The 13,700-nt window shown below is 42.0% G+C and overlaps 1 protein-coding gene across 1 annotated transcript; it reads left to right on the top strand.

Moving 5' to 3' along the window:
• The first annotated feature begins 4,858 nt into the window (after positions 1 to 4,858).
• LOC134669021 (WW domain-binding protein 11) lies at positions 4,859 to 13,433 on the top strand. The gene is made up of 11 exons (XM_063526541.1): positions 4,859 to 5,083; positions 5,171 to 5,296; positions 5,650 to 5,747; positions 6,208 to 6,354; positions 7,408 to 7,521; positions 7,992 to 8,150; positions 8,750 to 8,953; positions 9,225 to 9,271; positions 9,437 to 9,600; positions 11,121 to 11,348; positions 12,200 to 13,433. The coding sequence occupies exons 1-11, from the start codon at positions 5,020 to 5,022 to the stop codon at positions 12,409 to 12,411; spliced, it is 1,563 nt and encodes a 520-aa protein (XP_063382611.1). The 5' UTR covers positions 4,859 to 5,019; the 3' UTR covers positions 12,412 to 13,433.
• The last annotated feature ends 267 nt before the right edge of the window (positions 13,434 to 13,700 follow it).

Raw genomic sequence — 13,700 nt, forward strand, 5'->3', positions numbered from 1 at the left:
ATCGAACCGTGTGTATGACAAATCGTTGTCGATTATCGTAACGATTTGTCATACACACGGTTCGATTTATCTGCACAGTCGGACTGTACAGTTTTATCGCAACGATTTATCGTTACGTATGTAGCCGGCATAAGTCGTAGTTAGTCAGCCGCCGAAACCTCCGTAAAACCATCCAACTATAGTCCAAAAGCTCCCAAATAATGCTCCAAAAATAACTCATAACACATTTTCACTATTTGGTCTAACAAATTAGAAGAAAACGTCCAAAAATTTCACAATGCCAATTATGATAATTGAACTGCTCATTGAAAACTACTGAATGGATTAATCCAAAATACTTACGTAAGTATCAACGTGACTGTGAATACCCTCTATAGGTATAGTTTTTAAAAATATCTACTCACAATTTTAGACATTGGCACTTTCCGTCCCTACCTATGTCGAAAATTGTAAGGGTTAGGTACCTATTATAATTTTTGTGTTGGAGGCCAAGACTCATTCTGGGTCATCGCGCCAAGCTAGTTAAGTAGTAGTAGGTACTTAATGTGCTTGTAAAACTGTATACGATACACACGTTCGATTAGGTAGGTATGTAATTCGCTATACTCGTGTCGATTTAATCGAGTATAGTTTTTGGTCTTCTTATTTATTGACAAATTAGGTTTGTCAGACTATAATTTTTAATATTTCATGTACTGTATATATTATAAGTTTGAACAGAAATAAAAGAGTTTCCAAAAATTTATTCATAAGTGCCGGACCGTTTATTTTTATTTTGCCGCCAATGTAAGTTCTGTAACTTAGGCCTCATTGTCACGAGCGCTTTTTAAACGCGCGTTAAAGCGTCATACACACGGCAGATAAAACTGCGCAGTTCGGACTGCACAGTTTTATCCCTATGATTTATCGTTACGTGTGTAGCCGGGGTAAGCGAGCTGTTACGCCAAGCGCGCACCACGATTTTAATTTTTGCGACACGATTTTAGAATCGCGCTGTAATTTATCGCAGAAAATTCAGTGCGCGCACTGCGATGAAAAAGTCGACGATTTGTTCATTCTCGACATGGATGTCGTACCAGTCGCTTGTCGTGAAACAATATGCAATCGCTTTATGACTGAGTATTTATACCACAAAGGTGATCTCCTTCTATTTCTATAATTAAACGGTCAACATCTAGCGTCTCATCTTGTAACTCCATTGGAGAAGCAGGTTCCGATATGTTGACGCTTGGAGAGCGAAATGCCGACTGAGGTCCCGGCTGCGATTTTATTATCGCAGTGCGCGCGGGGCCATACGACAGCTTCGTATGCTGCAATTCACTTTGCGACAATCGCGTCGCGCGCTGTCGCGGAAAAATGTAACAAATCACAATTTTAAAATCGCTGCGATTTTTTTGTCGCATATGCGCGCACCGCCATATAAACCCATACGTTACATTTCTGCGACAAAATTATCGCGCGACAAAAAATCGTGGTGCGCGCTTGGCTTTACTGTAACCACTTTTGTTTAGTGTACGATTAACAGTGTCACTCCACCTTGCTGTAGCCATGTCGATAAAGTCATATCGATAAACTATCGACATTTCTTGCAATTTTAATTTTACTTCAAAGGTTTAACGATACCTAAAATGAACAAAAACGCTTTTATTCTTTATTGTGGTTATCGGATCACAAATTTATCGTCACGCCCCAGCAGGGAACGAAGAGAAAGTTCAGATATTTATTTTCTTATTATATTCTAATATATTAATTATCCATTAGCATTTCAATTATGTTTATGTTTAACGAAGATATTGAAGCTTCTATTAATAGCTATTTCGTTCCGCTGTGTAGCGTTTATCGATATAGAACATGATTAAAATCGACTTTTCACATCCCTAAAAGAGCATACATACACGTTTTTACGCACACATCATCATCATCATCATCTCAGCCACAAGACGTCCACTGCTGAACATAGGCCTCCCCCTTGGACCTCCATACGTGCCGGTTGGAAGCGACCCGCATCCAGCGTCTTCCGGCGACCTTAACAAGATCGTCTGTCCATCTTGTGGGTGGACGTCCTACGCTGCGCTTGCTAGTCCGTGGTCTCCACTCGAGCACTTTTCGACCCCATCGGCCATCTTCTCTGCGTGCAATGTGGCCTGCCCATTGCCACTTCAGCTTGCTAATCCGGTGGGCTATGTCGGTGACTTTAGTTCGTCTACGGATCTCCTCATTTCTGATTCGAATTCGATCACGTAGAGAAACTCCGAGCATAGCCCTCTCCATAGCTCGTTGAGCGACTTTGAGTTTTGAGATGAGGCCGATAGTGAAAGACCACGTTTCGGAGCCGTAAGTCATCACTGGTAACACACATTGATTAAAGACTTTCGTCTTGAGGCACTGAGGTATGTCGGACGAAAAGACATTACGTAGTTTCCCGAACGCTGCCCAACCGAGTTGGATTCGGCGGTTGACCTCTTTCTCGAAGTTGGACCTACCCAATTGGACTACTTGTCCTAGGTAGATGTACGAGTCAACAACTTCGAGTACCGAGTTCCCAACAGAGACTGGGATGGGCACAACATTGGCATTTGACATAAGTTTCGTCTTGTCCATGTTCATTTTCAAGCCCACCCGTTGTGAAACTCGGTTGAGGTCATCGAGCATCATGCTGAGTTCCTCCATCGACTTTGCCATGACTACGATATCGTCGGCAAACCGAAGGTGAGTGATGTATTCGCCGTTGATGTTGATGCCAAGTCCTTCCCATTCCAGGAGCTTGAAGGCGTCTTCCATTACGGCAGTAAACAGTTTCGGAGAGATAACGTCTCCCTGCCTTACGCCTCTTCGCAATGGAATCGCCCTCGTGCTCTGCTCCTGTACTCGGACCGACATGGTGGCGTTACTATACAAACACTTCAACACTTCGATGTACCGATAGTCAATATGGCATCGCTGAAGAGACTCAAGCACCGCCCATGTTTCCACCGAATCGAAGGCTTTCTCATAGTCCACAAACGCTAAGCATAATGGCAAGTTATACTCTTCGGTCTTCTGTATAACTTGCCGCAGCGTATGGATGTGGTCTATGGTACTATAGCCTTTTCGGAAACCGGCTTGTTCGGGAGGCTGGAAGTCATCAAGTCTGTGTTCGAGACAGTTCGTGATGACCCTTGAAAACAGCTTATAGACATGGCTCAGAAGCGTGATGGGTCTGTAGTTCTTCAATAGGTTGTTATCACCTTTTTTGAAGAACAGCACCACCTCGCCTCTATTCCATGTTTCAGGCGTTATGCCCTCGGACAAGACGGAATTAAAGAGCTTCTGAAGGACTTTAAGTACCGGTGTTCCCCCCGCTCTCAGAAGCTCTGAAGTGATTCCGTCTTTGCCCGGCGCCTTGTTGTTCTTAAGCTGCTTCAGGGCCATCCTAATCTCGTACAGATTGATGTCCGGGATATCTTCGGTATAATGTCGGGACAGCTTGGCTCTTGGATCTCCTACCAAGCTGTCAACGGGCTTTGCGATCGAAGTGTATAACTGTCCATAGAACCTCTCGATCTCACCTAAAACCTCCGCTTTGCTCGACGCTATGCTGCCATCTTCCCGTTTCAGCTTTGTCAGCTGGCTTTGCCCAATAGACTTGTCCTTTGCGAACACTTTGGAGCCTTGGTTTCGCTCAATAGTCTCTTTAATACGGTTAGTATTAAAGAGACGCAGATCATGTCGCAAGACTCGCAAGGACTTAGATATACGTCTATTGAGCTGCCTATATGACTCCGCGTCATCGGGAGACTGCAACTGTAGCGAGCGTCGTTCAGCCATGAGGTTTAAGGTTTGCTCGGTCAATTTCTGAGGTCTATCTTTACGGCGGGGTCTAAAAAACTTAGACCCTACTGTGTGGACAGTTTCCACTAGCCCGTCGTTGATTTCGTCCTCTGAAGCCAAGTTCTCTAGGCAAGCAAAGCGGTTAGAGAGCTCGAGTTGAAAGCTTTCGGGGTTTTGAACATGGGCTCGAGTAGGTCGGAGCGTAGACTTCATCAGGCTGGACCTTTCAAGTTTAATATTGATATTCAGTGTGCCTCTTACGATTCGGTGATCACTACCGGTCTTTGCCCTGTTGATCACAGAGACATCACTGAATATCCGTTTCTTGTCGGTCATGATGAAGTCTATCTCGTTTCTCGTGGAACCGTCAGGACTCATCCAGGTCCATTTCCTGTGAGGCGGCTTCTGGAAGAAAGAGTTCATCATGAAGAGTTCCTCTCTCTCCAGAAAGTCGGCCAGCCTCTGACCCCTAGGGTTCCGTTGCCCATACCCAAATTGCCCCACTCTCAACTCATCCCCGCTTCTCTTGCCCAACTTTGCGTTGAAGTCCCCCATAACAACAGTAAAGTAGGTTTTAGAAGTATGTATGGCCCTACTTACGTCCTCATACATAGCTTCTACTTCATCATCGGAGTGTGACGAGGTCGGTGCGTATACCTGAATGACCTTCAGCGAATATCTTTTGGATATTCTGAGTATTAGGTATACCACCCTGCTCGACACACTGTCGACGCACACATACACAGACTGAATGCACCAAAAAAGGCAACACTTTGATTTGAAGTTCATCTTGTCAACAGTATGGTTGTCCTTTTTTGACAAATGGCTTTTTTAAAAGAGCGAGGAGTGAGAAGTGATACTATAAAGTTGCTGCGCCGTCAAAGTGAACAGGCAACGTTGGGGCCTTGGGACGGATTCAAGCGCTTTTCTTTACGCGCGTTAAAAGCGCTCGTTCGTGCGAAGCCTTACGTAAGCGTTTATTCGTAAGTCTCAAATGCGCTCAACCACAGATAGGATATGGATAGGATTTGGTCTATCTGTGGGTTGTCAACGCGATACTGTCAAAATGTCAAAATGCGCTAATGCTTTTGATTGCGACCATTTCGATTTATTTGGTCTATTTAGATTTTAGGAAATACATTACCAGCCGTGAGAAGACTTGTATGTGAAGGATATATTTGTTCTAATTCTTAGGTACAATTTGTAAAAATGGGGCGCCGATCGATAAATACCACGAAAAGTGGTAAATACATGAACCCAACGGATCAAGCCAGTAAGTGGATACTTTTAGTTCTTTCTTGCATTTTGAGTCCCGTTTATTGTTGGATATTAGTTTATTAAACGTATTATTTGATTCTAGGGAAAGAGGCGAGAAAGAAGGAGTTGAAGAAGAACAAACGGCAAAGACAAATGGTTAGGGCAGCTGTATTGAAAATGAAGGATCCCACTCAGATATTAGAAGAATTACAGAAAATTGATGAAATGGGTGAGCTTAAACAAAAATGGGATATATTTGTATAGTTGTATAGTACCCGCATTGGGCTAGCGTGGGGAATATAGCCCAAGCCCTCTCGCCCATGATAGGAGGCCTGTCCCCATCAGTGGGACATATATAAGCGCTGAAGTTATTATTATTTTTATATAATGTTCCAATTTTAAGGCAAGGAAGGATGTTTACCTCATAAGATTGGTAGAATCATTTAAAACTTCCCATAGTAAGAACTTTTACTCATCTCTTTCTTACGTTATCATAACAAAGAGAGTGAAAGAAAAAGAAAAAAAGTGTTAGTTTCCATTTTATCAATCTTTGTACATATTTCATATAAATTTTTTTTGCAGAATATAATGTTTTACAACCATCACCATTAAATGAAAAAGTACTTAAGGAGAAGAGAAAAAAGTTGAGAGAAACATTTGATAGAGTGCTCAAGATGTATGTAAGTATAGATTTAAAGGGGACAAATAAATATTTTTTCTTTACTCAGTGCTTTAATCAAAGTGTGCATTATAGACCTTCATTCATTCAATTATGTTTTTTTAGCAACCACAGATTACCAGTTCGCCTGATGATATCAGCCTGTCAGTTAGACACAAAAGGTGTCAGTTCCGAACAACTAACCATTCATAAGTGCTTGTTGCTAGGCCTATATCAATCAAGTATATTTGAACTTATTTGTATTTAAACTTAACAGGCTGATATTGTATGGAGTAATTTCTGGGCCCCTTTACTGATAGCAAATTTTTTCTACCATTTCTGTTTTTGTAAGAATTAATTTTTTGAAACAATTAAATATCCACCATAAAGCTGTTTATTCCAGAAAAGTGATGTGTTTCCACAGTTTCTAATGTTTTTGTTAAATAAGAGACTTGTATTCATAATAAAATGTTAATTCGCAGGACAAAGATGATCCGGAAAAATGGGTTGAGCTAAAGCGGCAAGAAATGGAGTATGAAAAAAGGAAGGCTCATCTAATTTCCTACTATGAGTCTGTGAAATTGGCACAATCCGTGCAAGTGGATGACATCCCCTTACCCACATTACAAGTAAGTATGATAAACTGATAGGTCCCTGGAGTTAAGGTATGGCAAGAGCTTATGAAAGCTTGGCTCGGCGCAACTGAAATAGATGACATTATAAGCCACAAATTAAAAAGTGACTAGGGCCTCCAGTGCCCAGCACTTTAATTTAATCAGTTTAACCACATAGCATTTAACCACTAAGCTGCCTGGGTCATGCCAAAATGAGTAAAAAAAAAAAATCATTTATTCAGATGAAATAAATCCTATCTTACAATTTTTTTTCTTCTGCCGAACTGCAGGGCAGTTTGTTGGCAGAGGGAATTCCCTTGAAACATAGATGGGTAGACTTAGCTAATTGCCTAGTTAATTGTTAACTTAAGTTGTTGTTACTTGTTGTTAAGTACATCTTAAGGCCGAGCCACACCGGCTTGCGTGTGCGTGACGTGCGCATGTGCGTGCGCTAATATGTTGGAGCCGCACACGCACACGTCACGCAAGCGGTGTGCCGTCTCTCATAAGGATCTGTACACTACAACTCCGCACGCGCACGAGCACGTCACGCACACGCAGCCGGTGTGCACAGGCCTTTATTGCTTATGCTGGTAGCTTTAACTTAATTTTGTTTAACAAAAACATTTTCATTTTAAATTTAAACATCCTAACTGATTTTTCCTTATTTCATATGGTATTTCATTATACAATTTTGGGATCAAGTACTTCCTACTTCTTATCAAATATCATCATTCAAATTTAATATCAGTACTTTCAAATTCAGTATTTACCCAGGAACTGCTATATTTTCCATGTCATTATTACTATGATGTCACTAGAAAAGTTTTATTGACTTGTGAACTCTTCCCTTGAGGTTTGAGACTTACTTGTATAATAAATTATTGAATTTTTAATTGTATTTGGTTTAGAAAACACAGAATTATGATGTTCTGTTTACTTTACCACTTTTCCTATAATTTTAAACTGGTTACGTCTTGGGTAGCTTTAGTTTGTGATCACCTTATTTCTTTAGAAACTGTTGTGTAATGTAACTAAATAACAACCCAAGGATGTATTTATTCGTAGATGCCTGAGAACTACGTCTATGGAAACATGGCATCCCAAATACCAATGCCAATGGACATAGCACCACCTAGCGCGCCAATGAAACCCATTCTCAAAAAGGACTCCGTCTACAAAGTGAGTATGAAAGTCCATCACACACACACACAGTAATTACAAAAAGTGCTGATTTCATGAAAATTGGTAACGACTTTGCAACTCACAGTAACTAATTTAGTCTGCTGTAGTTTCCATGCCTATACCTATTGATGTGCCCATGGTAAAGTTTCCGAAATCGTGATACTTTGTACATGGACAGTTCTTGGAAATTTATGAAAAATCCTATGTCTTTTCAAAATGCAAAAGGAAGTTTTCCTTTGTTTTCTGTTAGAATTCCAGAAGTTTTCTAGAACCTTGTCAACTCTTTGGAAATTTTGAAAATTGCACATCTGCTCTCTTCAGCACTGCGTGGGCTATCAAATCCGCTGCAGACTTTTTCTGGTCTGACTCTAGTTAAGTTCCTCTACTTCCTCTTAATTTTCCTTATAATAAGATAAAATAATAGCAATGTTAACCTTATACCCCTCTAATAAAGTCTATAATCGCAGGAAAGGCCAGCGGGCGCAGAAGCCCCCGGCGTGCCGCCCGGACCTCCGCCAGACTTCGCGCTGTTGCTGCTCGACGCCGTGCAAGAGGAAAAGGAGGTGGGCAAGGAGAAGAAGAGTCTGCGGTTCTCAGACTTACCCGATGAAGGCCCGCCTGGAGAGGTAAGGCAACAGCCAAACCCACAAACATATCATATCAGTTGTAAGATGTCTGGTATGGATAGGATGGTCGTAAGTCCTGGCCCCTGCCAGTCGGCCTGCGATCGGATATCGGTATTTTTTGTATGAGAACGAAAACGGTATTTTTTCGTTTTTTATTAATTATTTCATGTCTAATTGGGCAATCTAATAATACGAAGTCGTAACCTAAATGTACACAAATGAGTCCTACGTTTCGAGTTTAAAATAATTCGAATAATATGGTTATTTCGAAGTTAACAAAAAACCGGTTCCGATCCCTGCCTGTGGGAAAGCAGAAAGACTCCATCTGAAAGAGTCTTCTCATCTGTTGAAAGAGTCTTGAATACTTTTAAAGTATCAATACTTTATGATAAGGCTGCAACGATTTTTATAGCACACGCAGTGCAAGTGTTATTTATACGTCATAATTTCATAGAAGTCTGACGTTTAAAATAACATTTGCTACCAAAATCGTTGCGGACTTATCTTGATCTAACTCTAGATTCCTCTTGTAATTTATTTAAATTTAAAATATTTTTTATTCATAATAAGATCACGTATTTCTAATTAATGTTCCACAGAAATGCATCCCCATGCCGACAAGCCTCCCCCAAGCGTCCGAGGACTTCAACGGCGAAGCGGAACACATGGACCACAACATGGAACATATGGACGAGGACTCTGAGCTGGCAAACAACGCCGCTCCCAAACCAACGTCGTTGCAGCAGAGAATGTTGGCACTCTCCGGGCAGAATATAGACGACTTTATGAAGGAAATGGAGGAGGTATGTTATTAAATAATATGGAACACATGGACCAAAACATGGAACATATGGACGAGGATACCGAGGCGGCGAACAACGCCGCCCCCAAACCAACGTCGCTGCAGCAGAGAATGTTGGCACTCTCCGGGCAGAATATAGACGACTTTACGAAGGAAATGGAGGTATGTTATTAAATAATATGGAACACAAGGACACACATACTTTATGACTTTGTAATTCTCAATTTAACTGTTAATATATTTTTTTCTGCTAAAGTGTGATTTACTTTTAGGTCCACAGAAAGAGAGAAAGAGATAGAGCGGCGGACTTGAATGCCAGGTACTTTATTATGGTTTTTATACTATTATACCCTTATCTTCATTTGTTTTTCATTGGTCTTGTAACATTTTTTCTAAATAGGTATTGTTTTCTTGTAATTTTTTTCACACAACAACAATCAATATGTAACATTAACAACAACATTCACACTATATCTTTTTATAGATTGACAGCACTGAAGCGTTCGGGTGGCCAACGCGATAGCGACTCCGATAGCGATAACGAAACGCCAATGGCACCACCAGCTATGCCAGCTATGCCTCCGGAGTTCATACTAGAACCCCCTGGCGTCGAGATGAGACAGATGCCGCCACCGTTGATTCCACCGGGTACAACTCTATTCTCATATTAATAGGGTTCAATTTAAAATAGCTGCAGTCTCAGCATGACAGCGAAAGATTCAGAACGCGACAACGAAACGCCAATACCTTCGCCCACACTCGTATGTATAACGTAGCTCTGTTACCATTTTACTAGGGTTACATTTGGGGGTAGATTCACAATCTGACAGCGGCGAAAATATAGCACTACTAAATACTACTGTTGCATGCAGTTTTCACTTGAGGCAGAAGGTGTTTAAAGGGCAACCATGCTTCTCGAGAACGTCTGTTCAGGTTGCGTAGTCAACGTGCAATCGTTAACGCTCCGTAGCGAACGAAACGTAACTGTCACTGTCGCTCTAGTGGGGAAGAGTGATAGAGAGAGAGATGACTTTTATGGTGGCTACGGGTCCGATATATAGACGTATAGTATACTACAGTATTGGTCATTTCAATTTACAATTTGAAATAATATACAGTATAAAACCTGTTCTGGCAAACTTGTTTTGTCAGTTAAGGGGCCCACAGATTACCAGTTCACCGGACGATATCAGCCTGTCAGTTAAACGCAAAAGGTGACTGTTCCGAACAACTGATACACTGATATCGTTAAGCGAACTGCTAATTTGTGGCCTTTGTGGGTTCCCGTAAGAACAAAAAAACTGTATTCATCCCTTTCTTTTGGTGCTAGTACTATTAGCGTATGACAAAAACAGTATGATTCTCTATGTTTTTTAAGATAATTAGGTAAGTACAATAAACTTAAGTAAACTATATTTATAAACTTATTCACTAATTTATTGTGTAGGGAACTTATCTTAACGTGCGATGCAATCTCGATATCGGTGGTCTCAGCACTAGGCAAGCCTGTATCGCGGAGGCCAGTACTTGGTGTGGTACAGATAAGGTAAAGTAAGGTAAGTTTTTGACTCTATGTTTTATATGAGACAGTTCTGTAAGTACTCTTAACTTTATTTTTCTCAAAAATGGACGGCAAAGTCGACTTTGCCGTCTAAAAAATAGGTGGCGAAGCGCGTAGTTTATGGTCAGTCAAAAATTAAAAACATTGCAGTCTCGATTTTGGGACTGCAATGTTGCATACAAATTCCATTATTTGTCGAGTTCCAAACTTTTTAAAAGTTGAAATGGCCATATAAAATGAAGGCACAGGCCCATTAAACAGCCAAACAGATGATTAGTACCGCGACTATTTAGCTGTCTCAAATAGGTTGGCGTATTTTCGGCAGAAAAATACACTTCTATTTTTTTATTAAAAAAATAAAAAGGCGGCAAGGGCTTTTTTCTGTGAAAATATATACGTAAGGAAGTTGCTTTTGTATAATATTTCTGTGATATTTATATTTCTTGCACCATTTTTGAGAAAAGCACTATATATGATTCGGCTGGAAGGCTACTTGCTGGCTTCGGATTCAATTAAACGGACTCCCAAGGTCGTCCGTTTAAAAGGAATCCTCAGCCTGCAAGTAGCTACTTCCGAGCCTCGACAATAATGTACTATTGTCTTCCAGGGCTCCGGCCGCCGCCGCTGCTCGTGCCGCCGGGCGCGCTGCGGCTGCCGGCGCGCGCGCCGCCCGGGCCGCCGCCGGGCGCGCCGCGGCTGCTGCGGCCGCCCGGGCCGCCGCCCGGCGCGCCGCCGCGCCTGCTGCGCCCGCTCGTGCCGCCGCCGCCGCCCAAGCAGATGCCGCCCTCCGTGCTCATGGCCGCGCCCATCATACACAAGAAGGACGGCCCTCAAGGTATTGTGCTGATTGATTTTGTTTCCCGCGTCAAGGTGGCCTCCTGGCGCCAGAAAAATGACTTAATTTGCAATGCGCACTTTATTTGCGGCTAGTCTCAGATGTATGTAACCCGGGTTGTTTTTAACAAGCTTTTATTAGGTCGACCTGTATGTAACTAACTATGTAATGGAATCTTAGGTAACCAATTTAACCATCTTCCAAGGATCGTAGCGTCATGAAATTGGCAGCTGTATGTAGTTCTGATGACAATACAATAATATATTATGGTACTGTCGAACTGATCTAATGATGGAAACAGGAGGTGGCCATACGAACTCTGTGATGAAACAACACAACCTAATTGTGTTAGGGGTTTTAGAATTGTCTCGATGAGTATTAGTTGTTTGTCGTAAGAAAAGTACAGTCAACGATAAAAACTTGTATCAAAAATGAAATTTTTGCCAAAAACTTATTCGTTTTCTTGTTGGTCGTCGTTCCTGTAGCACCGTATAAGAAACTTGACAAAGCGCACTGCTGGCGAACGTTTTCTAAGACAAATACCTCGTAAGGGTGGTATGCTGATATTCCAACTGTTCAATGTCAGTGCGCGTCACTCTCTTATTAAGCAAAATGTGAGACGCAATACACATTGGACAGATAGAATACCACCTTTTTTAGGAAAGAATAAAATCGCTCAACTACCAGCTCATATTGATTTCTGTTTAGGTTACCCAGAGAATAATGTACAAGCACTAAGCAATAAAAGGAAAATGCATTTTTTTTCAAACACAATTTATTTGAAATTTCGTATGTGCCCGCAAATATCAGTTTACCTAAATCTAAATATCACTCTAACTTTTATTTTCCAGGAGCCACAATCACAGCCAAGCCCCAAATCCGCAATCTATCCGCCGACGTGACTCGCTTCGTGCCCTCCGCTCTCCGCGTGAAGCGCGAGGACAAGAAAGCCAACACGAAACTCAAGCCGGCGGTGCAGCGGCCCGAGAGCGTGCCCAAGCAGGCCCCGAGCAAGGACGACGCTTATATGCAGTTCATGAAGGAAATGGAGGGGTTGTTGTAGAATGGGGATATATGGAACTGTTTTATGTCACGAAATAGAGCTGTTTGAGTTACATGCCATCGTCGAACTATTTGTAAGCCTTATTGCGACGAGAAAAAGTCTAACTTCGGTCAGGTGTCTTACTGTTAGTAGATAAAGTAAGAACTTAAGAGCGTTTTCACATTGTCCGATTCGATATCGGATGTCGGAAGGAAGCAAAATGTAAGAAATATAAGTTTCTACTCTCCTGCAGCCGTTTTTGTCATAGGCGCCGTCCGATATCCGATATCGGAAAGGCGCTTCCGATAAAATCTGCCATATCGGAGCCCCCCGTCAGCTGTCGGACCGATAATATTTCTTTGTGTGCGTGTAGGCATGATTCACAGACAAAACATCCTTCAGGCTTAGCATAGTCGCGCTACCCCCTCTGCCACGCATACGGTAAATTTACTCCATGTTCGAGCCGAAAGTGTCTTTGTGTGACGTCCGTATCTTTGAACGGACCAATCACGGCACGGGACTTCGCTCACCTCGTCCCGCCCACCCCCGCATTTTTGGCATCATCGGTTGCATGAAATAATTGCTCTAAACTCGAGAGGATTCCTAGTCTATGGTATGATTCATTATGTAGTGTGCGTGACCGCTAAAGGCGGCGCCCAGGCGCCCCCCCGCGGCCTGACTGGGGATGTAGGATCCTACATACGATATCGGATCAGATAATCTGAAAACGCTCTAATGAAACGGCCACGTTCGTCGTACGTACCGCGACATTGACCGCAGGTATCATCGTCTGACCAGCAATATAATAATGCGAGTGTGATCTAGATAGGAATAGGCGGGTCATTGTACGAAGTTCTTTCTGAGTGTCCTTACTTCAGTGTTACTATAGTATATTACCACCCACCATTGCCATCTGCCAGAGATTGCATCTTGTCTCGCTGTACAATCGAGAACAATCGACGCGTTTCGTGAGATAAATATCTATAAATAAATACAGTGTATGTATTAAATTAAGTATCGTGAAATACAATTATTGTTAAGTATTGTGTTGTTTAAAACTACCTCTACCGTTATTATATTAGATCTTGCATAATGAAATTTATGTAAAGATACACTGTACCCACACAGAATAACACTTGTTACTACGCTATGTCCTGAAGAAAAGCTAGGTCAAGAGCACCCTTTACCGGCGAACGTGTATAAGGAATGTTATAAAAGTGAAGGAAGCGAAAGAGGTATATCTGGATCATAGCAAGTGAAAATCCATGGTCTCTGCCTACCCCTCCGGGAAATAGGCGTGATTATAATAT

This window comes from Cydia fagiglandana, chromosome 11 (assembly GCF_963556715.1).
Source record: "Cydia fagiglandana chromosome 11, ilCydFagi1.1, whole genome shotgun sequence".
NCBI lineage: Eukaryota > Metazoa > Arthropoda > Insecta > Lepidoptera > Tortricidae > Cydia > Cydia fagiglandana.